The sequence below is a fragment of the Belonocnema kinseyi genome, chromosome 10 (genome assembly GCF_010883055.1).
Source record: "Belonocnema kinseyi isolate 2016_QV_RU_SX_M_011 chromosome 10, B_treatae_v1, whole genome shotgun sequence".
NCBI classification, from domain to species: Eukaryota; Metazoa; Arthropoda; class Insecta; order Hymenoptera; family Cynipidae; genus Belonocnema; species Belonocnema kinseyi.
Window position 1 is genome coordinate 69,652,773 of NC_046666.1, and position 17,787 is coordinate 69,670,559.

At 31.8% G+C, this 17,787-nt stretch overlaps 1 protein-coding gene across 1 annotated transcript in view; it reads right to left on the minus strand.

The window, feature by feature from the left end:
• LOC117181607 overlaps positions 1 to 17,787 on the minus strand; it is a 327,912-nt gene that overhangs the window by 53,154 nt on the left and 256,971 nt on the right. Inside the window, exons 14-19 of the mRNA XM_033374469.1 lie at positions 17,102 to 17,137; positions 11,474 to 11,621; positions 8,530 to 8,635; positions 4,516 to 4,548; positions 931 to 977; positions 393 to 571 (exon numbers count right to left, since the gene is read on the minus strand). Of these exons, the coding sequence (XP_033230360.1) occupies positions 393 to 571; positions 931 to 977; positions 4,516 to 4,548; positions 8,530 to 8,635; positions 11,474 to 11,621; positions 17,102 to 17,137 (549 nt within the window). The remainder of the gene's footprint in view (positions 1 to 392; positions 572 to 930; positions 978 to 4,515; positions 4,549 to 8,529; positions 8,636 to 11,473; positions 11,622 to 17,101; positions 17,138 to 17,787) is intronic.

Sequence of the window (17,787 nt, forward strand, 5' to 3'; positions counted from 1 at the left end):
AGAGGGAGCTCTTCTTAATATTTTGACACCAAAATCATGTCGATACACCTTACCGACTGCGAGTAAAGCCACCCACGCTTTAACTTGACAGACTGTACCAAGATGCTTAAAAACGATCGATTCTTTAAAATTCCTTATATTTATAATTAATATAAGCATGCTGGATAGGTCGCAGCTAATCTTCCTTTTTATTCCTTTTAGGACGAGAGATATTAGTATCAAACCTTGAACATGCCTTATTAGTAATTACTATCGAAGTAAGATTAATAAAATAATAAAAAGGTCGTTTTATTTAATTTCGTGATAAAAATATGAATATTCGTAAAATAAAAGAAAAATAGAGAGGTGATGCAAACCCCAGTAAAAGCATTGTATTTATTTTTAAAACTTACCTTTTGGACGTTCTGGTGCTGGTTTTCGAAGACCATGGAGAGGCACGTCCCCACCTTGTTGTACCGTTTTATATGCTATCCTTTGTTCCAAAGGGCTCAGAGGGCTTAAAGGATTGACGTCTTCTCTTCTACGAAATATTAGCGTAGAATCGCTTTCATAGCCCGATTCTTTCAAAGCGCTGAAAATCAAATAGCTTTGTTAATTTCTTCAACTAGTTTAGGTCAATTCAAGAACAGATTACATAACAAAAAATCTAGCAGACAGTAAGAATCCTTTCATCAAATTCTTTAAACGTAATTTGAAATTACAGTATGTTAAGTATGTTACGTTATATACTTTTATTAATCGATTATTCATTGTAAATTTTCTGCCTGAAGAATACTTTTAAAAAATGAGAGATTGACGGTTTCAATTGCAATTTTTCTTCTATAAGAATATTTTTAAGTAGTTAGAGAATCAAGGTTCGAATTTACAATAAACTTACCCTCACTACTCTTACGGAAAGAGAAAAAATAGTCTTATTTAAATGTTACTTACTGGGACATGTAAGGTTTTGCTGAGTGAGTGTTACGCTGCTCGAACGGCTGTAAAATAGAGAAAGGGCTTCGTTATTTAAACCTTTTCATAACTAAATATTAGAGTATGTATGGTAAACGAGTATGACACATAGTAAAAATTACATGCTAGTGCATTATTATTTACGTCGTGTAATATTTATTTGGTCAAGAGTATTTTGCCAAGATGTTTGTTTGATTGATAAAACTAATTAGAGTATTAAACCTTTTTAAAATAAGTTACATGTGCAATACTGCAGAGGCATTCAGTTTGTAGTTACCTCAAAGCGTTAGCTGTGTTCAAGTAGAAAGCATGCTGTGCATTGAAGACGATAAACTGTGGTTGGAATTAATGTAACGAGCACGGTTAATGTAGAATTTGTCAATAAGGATCAATTCTATGTAAATTAAAAACTGGGGACTTGTAAATAATAAGCACTTATCAGGATTAAGAAGACTTGATTTGCTATTTGTTTAGGGTCTACAAATTTTGAAATAAGCTGGTGAATATAGGAGAATAATTGCAATTGATGATATAAATTATACAATCTACGTCCAATTCAGTTTTGTAAGCAATATATATATATATATGTATATACGTATATATATATATATATATATATATAGAGAGAGAGAGGGAGAGAGAGAGAGAGAGATGGGGGAGGGGAGATTGTCGTGAGAGGATTTCGTGAAATAAACTATGTTGCAAGTCGAAAATGAAATAATTTAATCTGAAAGGAACCTGGAATAATTTTAAGTCGATTTTTATTTATAAAATCATGTGACTAGATTTTGAAACAGCAAAAAAGATCATATTTTGAAAGTAAACCCTGAAAGGTGATTGCTATGAAACTCTCGGATTATAACCATCCTACCGGTAAATATCGCGCTGCCGCGCATCAAGAATGCATTTCGAATTATGAAGAAACTCATGTGCTTCCAGTGCAGAACTGGGGACACAAAATTTCAATTAAATGACATAAAATACATGTAATTGGGTTATATTAACTTGAATTAAATTTTAAGAAAATTACATCATATAATCTAATTTGAATGATACAAAATTCAATTAAAATACTATGCATTTAAACTTTGAGGACAAATTGAGGATTTGAATTGAATTATGACTAGTTTCGAATTAAAATCTGAAAATTATAGTTTGAACACATTTAATCTAAAGTTTATCAACGAAGCAACCATACACTTGGAGAAACCGTATCCGTTTCCTTCATTTGGCGTAAAATCATCTTTCAAAATAAGCTTAAGTGCAATTACAGGTTCTTGTGTATAGAGTTTGATAAGGGATCATGTTATGTGCAGTGTACATAATCTTCATTAAAATCCTCCACTTTCTACACAGGAACCCCAGTGAGACCTGATTAAACATATAAAATAATAATATAGTGTGCAGGGTCCAAATAAATATCCTAAAAATCAATTGTGATCATTCTGTTGCAAGTGTTTCACTACTCATACAACAAGATCGTGCAATCTACAATTGGTGGAGGTGCCAAGCTCTAACCCGTGAAGGTGACGTCAGAGAAGTAGAAGGTGGCGGTGGTGGCAGTAGCGTGATATGATTGGTGCTGGAAGAAGAAGTAGAAGAAGGTGGAGTGCGTTGGCGATGGTGATGATGATGGTGATGAATACGAGGGCTCGGCAGTTTTGGCAGTAAGGACGAGCGGTCCTCAACTTTCACCGGTCGGGGTCCGGTCTGCGGTACGGATCGCGGGACACAACGGTCCGGAAGAATGAAGCTCTTAGATTTTCCTTCCAGCATGCCCAAGGGTCGAATAATTCGGTCCAAATTGTAGTCCATTGTCTTTGTATTGATTTTACATTCATTTACATTCTTTGTTTTACTGTTACTGTCGTTCAATTTCAAGTTTCGTGCGTAAAGTTTGCTACCGATTTCGAGACCCAAGCCGGCCAGAGATGCAGTTAGATCCGGAAAAATTGTCTTGGACCGGCCGCGTGCAATATTAGAACGGATTTTATCAAACTGCGGATGGGGATCAAGATTGTCAAGGTCATCAAATCGATGTCGGTATCCATTTTCGCGTTTAAGCTCCCGAGCTCGAAATCCGGAACCGATTTCTGTACTTTTCGTATACGAGCTGAGATTTGGTACCCTTACACTGTAACTGTCTGCCGATCGATAGGAGAGACTCATTGCTCGTGAGGCAGTTTTCTGGAGTTGATGATGGCCATCGGGATGAAGGTGTCCATTTTCATCCAGCCACTGTCCTCAGCATCATCGTGGATCACCAGGGGAGACAGTGCGCGCACGAGATACAAGTACCAAGACACAGATCGAGCACATTGATTAAGATTGTTGGTGTACATTTACTACGAGTCAACTTTTCATCATATGAGAAATTTTGAATATACAGTGTAGACTGTGGAGCTGCTAGAATTGTATTGAGGGAAGAGAAAAAGTGTTTTTGTGTGCTGACGACTCTTCCTTTATCATAGTTAAAGAACGACAGATAAAAAATGAAGATAATGAATGTGACGGTGCTCATTATGTTTAGATATAGTGAAAGTTTTTAGAAGCCAATTAGTGAGATTATTTTGTTAGTAAAACCAGTTCCTTGTTGAAATCAGTTGATTGGCATTTTTGTTTGTTTATTAATTAAATATTTATAGTCGTATCAACTGCCAGGGTCATTAGTGACTGTACTATAGGGTTCATTACAAACTGCAGGATATATTTAGGGTAGTATACCAAGGGACAGAACGAAGCTTTCTGAAAATACATCCAGCCTCGCTTCCTGCTTTAGGACCTAACAATCATGGAGCCACGATGACTTCCTGATTGACAATTTGTTTTGGAACAATTATATCAGTTTAAACAAACCAGTCAGTTAGTGAAGGAAAGTTTAATTTATATAATGATCTAATTCGGGGTTTCAAGGATAGCCAATCAATTGAGATCAAGTCGGTTGTTAGATCCAATGTTGTAGTCTCATTTCCGTCTGTGACTTCGCTACAGCTGACAATATCAAAATGTACAGGTGAAGTAATAATAAAGTTAAAGGCAGTTAATAGAACTCAGATTTCTGGGTCAGATATCATGTCCAAATGGTTAAATATTTAGGTCTAATTTATGTGCATAGCTATCTATTTCAGATTACCTGGTTAGTTAGGTACGATTTATGTTTGGGTTCATGCGTAAACCAGAGAAAGCAAACACGATGCATTTTGATAGTTCGCCTTTGCCAGGCACATTAAAATTGCAATTTTTTTAATTTTGAAACAAAATAGAAACAGTTTTTTTATTAGCATAGAGAAAAAAGGATAACATTTATGTGTATGCACAAAAATTAGACCTAAATATTCAACTGTCTGGCCGAGAAATCTGTCACCGCAAACTTGGATTTAAATAAATTTCCTTAAGATATCAGGAAAGTAAATCAAATATGCGGATTTTTAAAAGCGTTTAGAAGTTAATTTTTATTTTTCATCGATGCATTGCGAAGTCAAATAAAGAAAGAACAGACGTAGAGAGTGTACTGAGAAAAGGCGTCATAAATAGTAGGCTTGATTATTCATAAAAATGGCCTACCCCATCAAATATGTCCATGACCTCGTCCCACCACTAGAAAAATAGAATTAAATACTGCATTATACTAAGCTCTTAAACTTTGAATTTTGTACACGTGTACATTAAAAATAAAACATCAGAGGGTTATCTACGTACGCCACTTTCCTGAATATTTTACTAGGGAACATTATTTCTTATTTAATACAAATAAAGTGCCGCTTTAGAATGAGTTAAAAAATACTGTATTATTAACTGTTTTAGCATTAAAATTATTTATTAGAAACAAACCATTTTTTAAATTTGTGTATATCTAAATTCAAATTCAAATGAATGATACTGATTTCAAAAGCCTATAAGGAAATTTAGGGATTTTAAAATCAATTCAAGCGGAAATATAAAGCGAATTAAAAAAATTTAAGTAAATTTAGAACAATTAAAGTGAACTTACATATGAACGTTCAAAACTAGTTGAACTAAATTTACCAAAATTCAAAATTAATTCCAGTAAATTAAACAGGATTTCAATTGAATTGAGAGAAATTTATAAAATAAAATTGGCTTGATTAAATTGATTTCAATTAAATTTAGGGTGCATTTTAGTAAAATGGAACAGTAATCGAAAGAAATTCAAAGCGAATGAAACTAAATTCATCGGAATTCAAGTAAATTGTCAGAAACTTGTATTCGATGAAACTTAAATCAATTGAAAGTGCATTCCAAAGAATTCAGAGGAGTTCAAGTTAGTTTAAAGAATCTCAATTAGAACATATTCAAATGAATTTAGTGAAATTCAAAGTTAATCCAGACAAATTTAAATTAAAATAAATCTAGCTAATTCAAAGGTAAATAGTAAATTCGAATGCATGGATGTTAGAATCTGACTACTTATTTTTAACAGCTAATAATTTGATTAAATCTGTGTAGAAAAATAGTAATATTCAAACTTTCTTAAGACATTTTGTTAAAAATAGTCTACTAGTAATATAAAAAAGATAGAGAAAAATGTTAGTGTGCATTTCTTAGACGGTATTTTCCTTCTTTTGCAAAGCCCACTAAATACAAATTGTTAGATTTCGAAACTGTGAAGGAGAATCTTTACTAAGGCGATCCAAACACATTATTTCTTTGATATTTTAAAGTCTCACCCTCACATTTTGCGTCATTTGGGGACAACAGTTTTCCGAATTTTACAAAAACCCTCCACAGAGGTGGCCTACAAATCTCCGATGAACAACACGAAGGTTACAAATTACATTTCCTAAACAAATTCACGATAAAATTCGCCTAAAATCACCCCGCAATACACTATACCGATATCTTGAAACTTCTTTACTGAATTTTTTGAAATTTAAATAAAAGTTTTAGGTCTAAATTATGTAATAATTTTTGATATAAATAGTCATTTTAAAATACTTGTACACTACACATATCTTTTAAGATATGTGATTTTTTGGATTTTTAAGGGTCAAAAGAAGAAGCTTTATTTTGATGACATTATGTTTCATACTTGTATAATAAAAATTATTACATAATGCACTCTTAAAATTTGTAGCTCAATTTCATAAAATTGAGAACATAGATAAAAATTACGTTCTCGATTCTTAAGGGATAAATGAGGGGGTGAAACTTTTAAAAATTAATAAATCAATTGTTTCGAACAGCCTATAATATTCACATTTTGGAAGTGATTCTGTAAATTTTGTAATTTTCAAGTCATTTTTTTAGTGGAAAGTGGCGGGAGGTAAGAAATAGGATAATCTAAAAGCAGTTCTACGGAAGCTAAATAAATAATAATAACTGGTAAAAAATTTTTCGAAGCGTTTAAAATCTGTACATCGAAATATGTGCGCAACAGAGATTATTAGATAAGGAGACATCCATAAACTACGTTAGAAATTTTTGTATATATTTGACCCCACCTCGTCCCCTCTAGCTGAAAACCATAGATTTGCCCCCCCCCCCCCTCGCCCTCCCAAAAATAACGAAGCTGTTGCCTATGCGCAGATTTAATGTTTATGCTGCGTTTTTTCGCGTTTCCAATGAATTGTTCTATAGTGACTAGAATTTTCGACTATATAAAAACTTAAGAAAAATAGTTGAATTTTTAACCAAGAATAGTTTAGTTTTCGAACAAAAAAGATGGATTCTCAACAAAAGATTGAATATTTCGTATTTCAATAAAACAAGCTTGAAATTTTAAATCAAAAGGTAAGGAAGAAGAATGTTTAATTAAGAAAGATGACTTTTCTACCATAAAAGATGAATGCTCAATCTAAAAGGACGAATTTTCAACAAAATACTTAAATTTTCGACAATAAAAGATGAGTGAACAAAATAGTTGTATTTTAAATCTACGAAGATGAATTTTCTACAAGTATGTAATTTGAAAATCAAATAGTAGTTCAATTTGCAACTAAAAAATGTCAGTTTTCAACTCAAAATTGAATAGATACATTTTTAGTTAAATTAATTAATTTCAAACAATAAAAGGAATTTTTTCCCAATTAAATTAAATCTATAAAGATAAATTTGTCACACAATTGTTGATGCCACCACCAAAGTTATGAATTATCAACGAAATACATGATTTTTTTCATCAAACAGTTGAATTTTTCAACTTACACTATGAAATTTCCACCAGAGTTGGTTTTTTACCAAGGAATTACTTGTTCAAAAAAATACAGTGAAACTCTTCTAAAGCGCCGATTTGGGGGCTGACGGTGGGTGACAACTAACTGATTATAGCCTGCTCCGCTTTTGTTTGTTCACGCCTGAATGCTCGCCTGAGTGACAGCCACAGATCCTGTGCACCCCGCGCAGCACCTGTTACACCTACGTGCGGCTCGGCGTCAATTCTTGGAAGGGCTATATAAGGGAGGGCTATTGAAGAGTTTTACTGTAGTTCAATTTTTAACCAAATAGTTAAATTTTCTGCCAGAGTAGTTGAATTTTTAACCAGAAGAAATGTTTTCAACTAAAAATAAAAGTAAATTTTCAACAAAAAAAAGAATGACCTACTAGTTAAATTCAACCAAAAAGAGAAACTTTGAACAAAATAGTTGAATCCACAGACAAAAAGATAATTAAAAAGAAGATTAATTTAGTACCCAAAGCGACGAATTTCCTCCCAAAAATGGAATTTTTCACCCGATACCGAATAGTTTATTTTTCTACTCAAATAGTTAATTTTCAGCCAAAGAGATGAATTTTCAACTCTAAAAATATTAACTTTCAATCAAATAGTTGAATCATCTACTAAAGAAAGTAAATTTTTAACTAGAAATATAACAGTTACATTTGCAGTTAAAGAAAATTGATCTTCAACCAAAAAACTTAAAATTTATCATCAAGAAAAGTACTAAACGTTATCTAAGTTCGTAGCATTACTTCAACCGAAGCCCCTCGCCCTTCATCTGTTACCAAACCTATTTTTTTGGCATGAACCCCACGCCCCTCCAATGGTTAACATAGTTTATGGTCGGCCCCTAAATAAATGTAAAAGATTCGCCACAGAAACTGAAGTGCCCAACAACAAAACTTGTATAACATTTTAACTAGTTGTTTCTGGCGTCGTTACCTTTCTTCTCGTCCAAGTGAAAGACGTCGGCTAAAAGCAAAGCCATTTCAAACGATCATGTTCGAGTGTGGTATCATTCTCGTGGCTTTAGTACCTACCATTAGGATTCGAAGTTCAACGTTACGAGCATTATTATAATGCTTGCGGTGCGTTAATTAGCGTTATTCGTGTTACGTTCATAATTGTGCAAGCTTTCAATAATATACGAAGCAAAGGTTCTCTAATCCGATTAGTGACATTAGCCAATTCAATTGTAACGCTTCGCCGAATCCTCCGATAGGATTCAATACACTTATGAATTCGACAATAAATTTCAATAATTCGCCCAGTGATGCTATTCATTTTTAATTTACTCTAATTTTTAACTGTTTAGCAATTTATGATAGTCATTTTGAGTTATTTATTATATTACAAAAGGGTTATGAATTTGTTGTTAAATTAATCATATAAAAACGCACCTCTTTAGCTTCCTTTTCGGCGATCGATGATCTTCCCGGCTCGTAGTCCTCAATTCTTCCGGGCTGATTTTTGTAAACGTCAGTAGCACATTTCAGAGCTCCGCTCCTGGATTACAGTTTCTATTATTTTTCTTATCTCTGACTATAGTTACTATTTTCAGTAATTAACTTTAATGCAGAAATAATTATGAGGATTATTAGAGTAACTAGCAGAAAATGCACGCGCTGAAGCGCACGCTTACATCCCTGGATTTCTATTTGCTAACATTAAAAATAAAAGCAATACCAAAATTCATAATTAAAGAAATTGAAGGCCGGGATGCAAGAATCTAAGAAAGCTGTAAACGGGTAAAACTATTGTCCAAGTCAAGCAAGTGGGAACGGGAAATATTGTTTCGAAAATCTTTGTTTAAAAAATTTGACGATATAGAGAATTGAAAACTGTATCTCTTCTTCAGAGGAGGTTTTTTGATTACATCGCTTTTTTGTTTAAAAAAATTTACTTTTTTCGAAGTTTTTTTCATTGAAAAACCGTGCTTTTTTTAATAAACTCGCAATAATGTAGCCAATTGTCAATAAAATTGACAATTTTTTTCAACGTTTATAGAAGTTTTTTTCGCTTCCTTTAATGTGGGTGAATATTTCATAAGCATTTTAATTGTTTATAATAGAATATTCGACAAAAGTAACGTGTTTTCCGAGCTCCTGCTAATAAAATTTTTCGTATGAATTGGAGTACGAAAAAATCGTAAAAACAGATACGTGAAGCAGAGTTGGGAGAACTTTTTCGTCAAGCAATATTTTGTTTGGTCCAAAATTAAAAAAATAAGACGAGTTGAAGACAAAAGCACTTGCTGCTCGAAGCGATTTCCGCTAAAATGCTATAACCGGCTATTGCACGGAAACCCTTAATCTCTTCGAGCGGCGAGCGCTTCTGACTTCAACCCGTCGATTTTTTTAAATTTTTGACCGCGCAAAATATTGCTTGACAAGAAACTTTTTCCAACACTGCTTCAGAAATCTGTCTTTACGATTTTTTTCGGAATAAATTATTATAAACAATTACGATGTTTATGAAAAGTTTACCTACATCAACGGAAGCGAAAAAGACTCCCCTACACGTTGAAAAAATTGCCAATTTTATTAAGAATTGGCCAAATTATTCCGAGTTGATTCTAAAAAACACAGTTTTTCAATGAAAAAAAAAAACGATAAAAGTAACATTTTTTTAAAACAAAACAAGCGATGCAACCAAAAAACCTGTTCTGAAGGAAAGATGCTGTTATCAATTCTATATATTTTCAAGTTTTTTAACAAGGATTTTCGAAAAAAATTCCTATCCCCACTTTCTTTACTTGGACAATAGTTTTACCCGTCTCGAGCGTTCGCCTGGTTCTTGCATCCCGGCCGTCAATGTTAAAATATTAGGGCTTTTCAAATTTAAAAAAAAAAAAAACAATCAATTATTTCGAATTGGAACCGCTTACAATTAAAAAAAAAACATTGAATGATTTTCAATTGAAAACGTTAAAATCAAACAAAATTTTAGATTTGGGTAAAATTTTGAAAAAAGACAACATTTGAAATGAAATAAAAAGGATTTTACTTTTTATCATTTCTAAACACAAAAAAGTAAATAATTTGTAACTGAAAAAAATTTAATCAGAAATTCTCAAAATTGAAAAATCGAAGACTAAAATTTGGAAAATTAAACATTTTTATCAAAAAGGAGTTGAAATTGTAATATTTCTAATTCAAACCATACCAAATTTAACAATCTTATTTTTAGTTGAAGATTCATGAAATTGAAGGATTAAATATTAAAATATCAAAACTCGGGCAATTTCTAAATGTTTAGAATTGATTCATTTTATGTTAGAAATTAAAAAAGTGGATCCTTTAAAATTGGAATAAACTGAACAAAACTGTAATTACCAAAAAAATGTGATAATAAAATCTTTTAACATTTAAAATCTTGAAAAATTCAATTATTTTCAATAAACTTGAATCATTTAAGTATCAACAATTTTCAAATTGTTGATTATACTTTTCAAAATTCAACCATATCAATTTTTCAGGGTCCAACATGGAACTTGAGAACTCTAAAATCGTAACCATTCAAAATTAAACAAATTATTTAATTACTGAGATAACAATTAAAGGTAAGTTCTATTTTGACTTGTTTAGATTTTAAACAAGACAATTTTTTTAATTTCATTTAGAATTTTTAATTTTTGAAATATTCCAAACAAATATTTTCCAATTTCAAATTAGTCTTTTTAAACCTTTCAATAAAAGTCGGACAATATTAAGATATTATATAAGAATTCTAAAAAAAGAATAAAAAACAAGTTGTCTGCAGTTACACTTTTTGAAATTGCTATCGTGTGTTTCCATTTAATATTCTATAATTTTAAAGAATTTAAGTAATCCGACAATTTTGAACGTTTTTAATGGAAATCATACAATTTAGAATATTTAAATCTAAAGTCATTACATTTAGAAGTGACTAAAATTGAAACCAAATAATTTATAATACATTTTTTATACACATTTTTAATATCTAAATTTGAAATCACAGCATTGTACAATTAAAAACTTCTATAAATTAAGAAATGTTACGTCAAATATTTTCGAATTTAAGCTTTTGAAGCGAACAACTGTAATTCTAAGGTTTTAAAAATTAAACCTATTCAGACTTTTAAATTCAAAACTCTAATTTAAATTTGAAATGATAGAAATTTAAAAGATGAATATGCAAATATTAACAATAGATATCATATTATGTAGTATCAAGTGATATTGAAAGCGATTGGATAAATTTTTTTTACTAAAAAATATGATTTTATTCCAAAGAAAAATGACTGTCATTCACACGGTTTAAAACTCGTTCAAAAAGAGGAAAATTAAAAAAAAATTGTTTTTAAATAAAATTCTAGCTTACTTTTTTGGCATCGTTGACGTGGTAAAGTCATTTTCTTTGTTGCGTACTCGCCTACGATTGTCAATTGTGGAAGATCTTTCGGAATAACCACGAGGTTCTGGCTCACTCAAATAACCACTTGAGCTACCTCCACAACCATATCGAGCACCTGAAAAAATATTAAACCATTAGCGCAATTGAAATTAATTAAACCTAGGTTAGGTAATTTTTTGTTAGAAACCTAGATAATTTTATAATTATATTGGTTTTGTTTATTCGTATAAAAAATTGGGAAAGTTGGACAAGAGGAGACTATAATCTTTCTGAAAATTCTGGAAAACTATCGAAGTTTATGAAAAATATTTGAATACTCATCCCGAATTTCGGGAAAGCAAGGCACTACTTTGAATTCTGTTTCATTGGGTTAAATCCAGCTAAATAATCATTTTACCATTTAAAAAATTATCAGAATGAGTTCATAAACTGTTCCGAAACGGTGGAAATATAGCCTTAAACGATCCCAATAACATTGCAATTGTTAATTATTTTAGATTTGATGTATTATTAAGGAAAAAAATTAACTGAATCATTTTTGTAATATCCACCTAAAAAATGGACAGGCTGACTTCCTCCTGATCTTATTTTATACAGCATTTTTAAAGCTGTCAATCTTTAAAAAATAAATTTGTTTAGCTCTGATATAATTAAAATTAAGAAAAATAATATGCAGAATGTGTAACGTTATCTTTTTTCAAATTTCAATAGTAACATTTTATGGCGGTTGTCCAAATTTGATCGTTGGATTCTTTGTTTTATTTACAGGAATTCTGCAATTGATATTCTGCAATTGATTATCTGCATTTGATTACTGGACGTTAAATATGATTTTGAATTTGATTTTAATATTAATTAAGAGAACTTAATTAGAAAATAAAGAAAGTCGCAAAAATTTATAAAATCTTCGAGAAATATAAATATAAATGATAGAAACTTAATACTTTATTATTATCAATTGAGGTGATTTTTTAGAGAAAAACGAAGATAACAATTTTCATTTACATTGACTTTGGGTCAAAATCAAATTTTTATTGCAATTTTTGAAACCATTAAAAAATAAAATCTGTTGCTTAAGATTAAAATAGAATCTGCCTTTTTAGACTGTCATAAAATTAAACTGATTTTTGGAATTTTTATAAATAAATTTAAACCAAGATCATTATATAATTTGTAAGGGGAGTGTAAAATTGTTTAAACAGTTACAAAGATTTAAAGATTGTAATAATTTTAAAGTCATTGTAAACTATTTTAAGTAAAATCTTAGGATGTTACTGCAAGAGTTTGATTTTCAGCTTTTTTCAGAAACCAAGTTCAATTAGGCAGAACTTAAATCGGCAGAAATTTGAAAAGACTTTATTATAAATTTAATCTACATTAGATATAAAAATTTCCATTTAAGGCATATTTAAAATACTTGATTCAGCTTGAAATGTTCTGATTTTTGATAAAGTTGGTGACTCTCAAGTCAAAAAGTGACATGGAACTTCTACAGAATATTGATTTTATTTTTCTACGAATTTATATGGATTATTTTATTGCATTTTTATAAAATTTGTCTAGAATTTCTCTGAAAATTCTAAAAAATAAACCTGCATGAAATTAATATAGATATCTCTAGGGATGTCAGACTAAAGTATGGAAAACTGGAAAAATCCAGAAAACATTAAAAAATAAGTATGCAGATGAAAGTCTTATTGAAAATGCAACAAGTGACAGAATAAGAGTTCATATTAAGATTAATTTTGAATAAATTTCACTAAAATATTGCTTTAAGAACACTTTTAATTAAAATAGTTGCAGTGTAATTGAAATAAACTGAATTTGCCAGAGCATTTCGATATAAGACTTTCATTTTTTCATCAGTGGAATTCATATTAATAAAATGCATGTGTAGTTTTAACATCATTTTTTGAAAATGAAAGTCATCTTTCTCTTGTCTAAATATTTAATTTTATTGATAATTATTATTAATAATATTCTCCACCTCATACATATTGTATAAGAAAAGTTTAATAAATGTAACTTTCACTTTCAAGAAATCATAATTATAAATAAATCTAAAAGATAAAACATACTAAGCAACACTGTTTCACATGGTTGCACTTAATTAAGAACGACCAATAATAAAATGAGTGCCTTAAATCATACAATAATAGCGAGGCGATTACTCCAAACCGAAAAACACAAATTACTAGTATTTGTTAGTATTTAGCAATGCATACACTTTAATGAAACATGAGTAGTATACCTAGCAGGGTTCTGGAACACGGTTTTGTTCCACGCTAAATGTCGTTAAGAGAGTGACCGGTCAGTTACCTATAGTCTGTAATTGAACTGTTGACAAGGTAAGACAATGACATTTAATATTGGCTCGGTCAACAGAGAAGGTCCATGCAATACCGAAAGAGTAAAAGCTACTCTCTTTAGGCTACACAATTGGACCTGAATCTATGAATCTCTGTTGTCCGGAACTTCCCCGCATCTGGTGCCCCCACCACCGGCCATCATTATTTTTTTTGACGTTTGTGTCGTTTGTGCCTTTTATGCGCAGAGATTTGAAAAACCTGCCATTACCAATTGCTGCGCACATATCTACTGCGCAACTTCACTTCTCTGAGCGACCTCGATAACCTGAACAGTCCCCCCAAAAGTTCATAAAATCGAGGTCCAACTGTAATAGTATATATTTAAAATGCAATTTGTCGAGCATTTCACAAATTTCTCCGTTGAGGTAATCGCTGACGATTTTTCATAAATCCGAGTTTCTAGAAGTTTTGAACATGAGAGACTATTGCTTTTGAGACTTTCCTTGTCGTTAAACTTTTTAGAAGCATTGATATACAGGGTGTCTGAAAAGTCCCGGGCTGGTCGGATATCTCTTCAGGTAAAATATTTTTCAAAAAAGTTAAGGTCATTCCTGAAGAAAATTTCAACGAGAAATTCAATGGTGCCCTTCATGTTGACCTTAAAGTTGACGTTCTCGGCTTTTTAAAGGTCAACTTTGTTTTTGAAATGGAAACCCCCTTTTTTTACATTTGCAATCGATAGAACGGAAAATTCTACGTTCAGGTACGTACCCAAGTCATAGGTCAATTGCAACGTTCAAGGTCAGTTAGAGGTTATTTGAAATTAACAGTTTTCCAAGAGATCAGTGCAATATCTGAAGTAAATTTCAATGAGAAATTCATTGGTGAGCTCTGTATTGATCTTGGTGATGATCTTCAAGGTTCTTTCAAGGTTCTTTTCAAGCAGTTTACGTTTATGTTTAGCATTACCTAGGAACAACGACGTTGACGTAGTAAATTCTGTTCCCTTTGGGGTGCTTGATTAGCGTGAATCCCCTTGCCACTCAAGTTTCGCGGTGCTTGATTAGTTTGAGTCCCCTTGCCTCTCACGCTTCAGTGAAGATGTTCGAACTGAAAACCTTGAGCTTTTTGACAAAAAGCTATGCGATTGTATAAATGAGTTACAGCATTACGAATCATCTCCCTATCAATCAAAGTAGCCTGTTGCAGAATCCGATTCTGCAAATCGTCAAAGCTTTGCGGTTGCGTTGAGTATACTTTGCTCTTTAAATAACCCCAAAGAAAATAGTCGAGAGGCGTCAGATCAGGAGATCTAGCAGGCCACTCGATTTCACCTCTTCTTTCAATCCAACTTCGAGGGAACTGAGTATTCAAATATGCTCGAATCTCCCTACCATAATGAGCCGCTGCTCCGTCATGCTGGAACCAATCATTTTGAAAATTATCGCCTGTAATCTCCCTTATTCTTGGTACAATTTGGTTTCTGAGAAGCTCTTCATATGCACGGGCATTGAGATTACCATAGATGAAGAAAGGGCCTATCAATGTATCATTCAAGATACCGACACAAACATTAATTTTTTTGTGGATATTGTGTGTGACTCTTCAACATCCAATCAGGATTTGTGTCGGACCAATATCTACAACTTTGCCTGTTAACTTCACCTTCTAAAGTGAAAGTAGATTCATCTGAAAATACTGTATTGTATAAGAAAAGAGGATCTCTATCAATTTTGTCCATCATAATTTCAGAAAATTCAACCCGACGATCAGGATCGTCTTCATTGAGTTCTTTTACCAGATGAACTTTGTAAGGATGGAAATTAATGCTTCTTAAAATATTTCGCACTGTCTCAGGAGCAACGTCACGCTCATCACTAGCTCGACGTAAACTAAGGTGTGGGTTTTCAACAAATGCTTGGGCTATGTCCATCTGCATCTGCTCAGATCCTGCAGATTTTGGCTGACCAGTTCTTTGGAGGTCCTTGATAGATCCATGATTTATAAAGCTCCTTACAGTTCTTTCAATTGTTGATTTTGAGACAGGATTTCATCCTTCTCCATTACGAAAAGTGCACTTAAAAAGCAAACGAACTTGATCATAAGATCGAACTCGATCTCCCCAACCACGCATCATCAATACAGATACCCTCTCTCGTTCCGAAAGTTTAGCTTGCGCCATAATAATCTTTTAGCGAAAGATAGTAAGTATGTACTCGCAATAAGTAAATTTAGTTTTCGATTCGAAAAACGGTATAGGACTATCTAACTCTTCGGAGAGGAACAGAACTCTCACTAGAACACCTGGAATTTTTAATGAAAAATTTGCTTATGATTTTACAATATTCAAAACGCTGTAACAAGATCAATACAGAGTTCACCAATAAATTTCTCGCTGAAATTTACTTCAAGAATTACACTGACCTCTTGGAAAACTTTGTTAATTTCAAATAACCTCTAACTGACCTTGAAAATTACAATTGACCTATGACTTGGGTACGTATCTTAACGTAGAATTTTCCGCTATATCGATTGTAGATGTAAAAAAGGGGGTTTCCATAAAAAAAAACAATGTTGACCTTCAAAAAGCTATGAAGGTCAACTTCAAGGTCGAAATGAAGGTCACCATTGAATTCCTCGTTGAAATTTACTTTAGGAATGACCTTCACTTTTTGAAAAATATTTTATCTGAGGAAATATCCAACCGTCCCGGAACTTTTTAGACACTCTGTATAATAGAAAATCGTTAGTTATCATGTCCACGACAAGATTTCTAAAAGGCTTGACACATTGCATTTCAAATACATTATAGGTGGAAGTTTCTCTTCTGTCGTTATAATAAGGACCATCCTTGTTGACCGTTCACTGTTTTACCAAGATTTAGCCTGGAACAGAACCGGTTTCAAGAACTCGCCTAGGTATACTACTCACAGAAAATAGTTATGGCATCATTGTTAATTAAATTGTTACTTTTAAACACAGTTCGTTTGTTGTGCATACAACAAAAAAGGACACACGTAAATTCAATCTATGTGCGCAGTGGTCATATGAATTCATAGATCAGCATGTTTTCACGTAGGCAGTAGCTATTTATTTTGCAATATGGCTACATCGTGATATAGTTAAGTGCGAATTAGGCGAATAAATTAATTATCAAATCGTGAGAGCGATTAGTTGTCCGTAACAATGAGCTGAGAGCAGCAGCCGGTTAAGTACATTAATGAGCCGCGATTTTTATACGAATTTTATTAAGCTGCACTGCTTCAAGTAGGTATTCATTATTCACCTCGTCGTGGCTTGTAGCGGATCGTTACGTAGTCGTCTGAAAGTGAAACATTTAATTTTCGTCACGGTTCATTCTTCCAATTTGACCTTAAATATCTTGTAGGGAAGAGGACGTCTTTAAAAATATTTTATTTAGAGTTAAATCTGTAGATAATTATGATTTATGGGAATATACCACATCAACTTTTAAGGATACTACAAAAAAAGCGCAACTAATATTGTTCACGAATTTTTTATCTTCTTTAAAATATCATGTTTTTTTATTTAAACTATCGATTTCTGGTATTAAACGGATTATTTTTAATAAAAATACCATTTTTTCTACAAAAAACACTAACATAACGTAACAAAAACTTTATTGAAAATCGTGAACCTTCTTTATAATTTAATTATTTTTGTTTGAAATAATCGATTTTCGTTTAAACACGTTAATGCAACCTTGAATTTTTTTAAATTGGAAATACTTTGTGGAATCTGTACCGTTTTCCGGTGATATCGCTAGTGTACGTAAACCTACACTGGTACACAAATTTTTGATATTCTTTGAAATCTAATTACTTTGTTCTAAATATATGGATTTTCGGTTTAAAACTATAACATACACCTGAAATCGTTTAAAAAATGTGAATTATCTTTTTACTTTTTTCTATCAAAAATACAATTGTTTATGAAAACTCCTAAAATAAT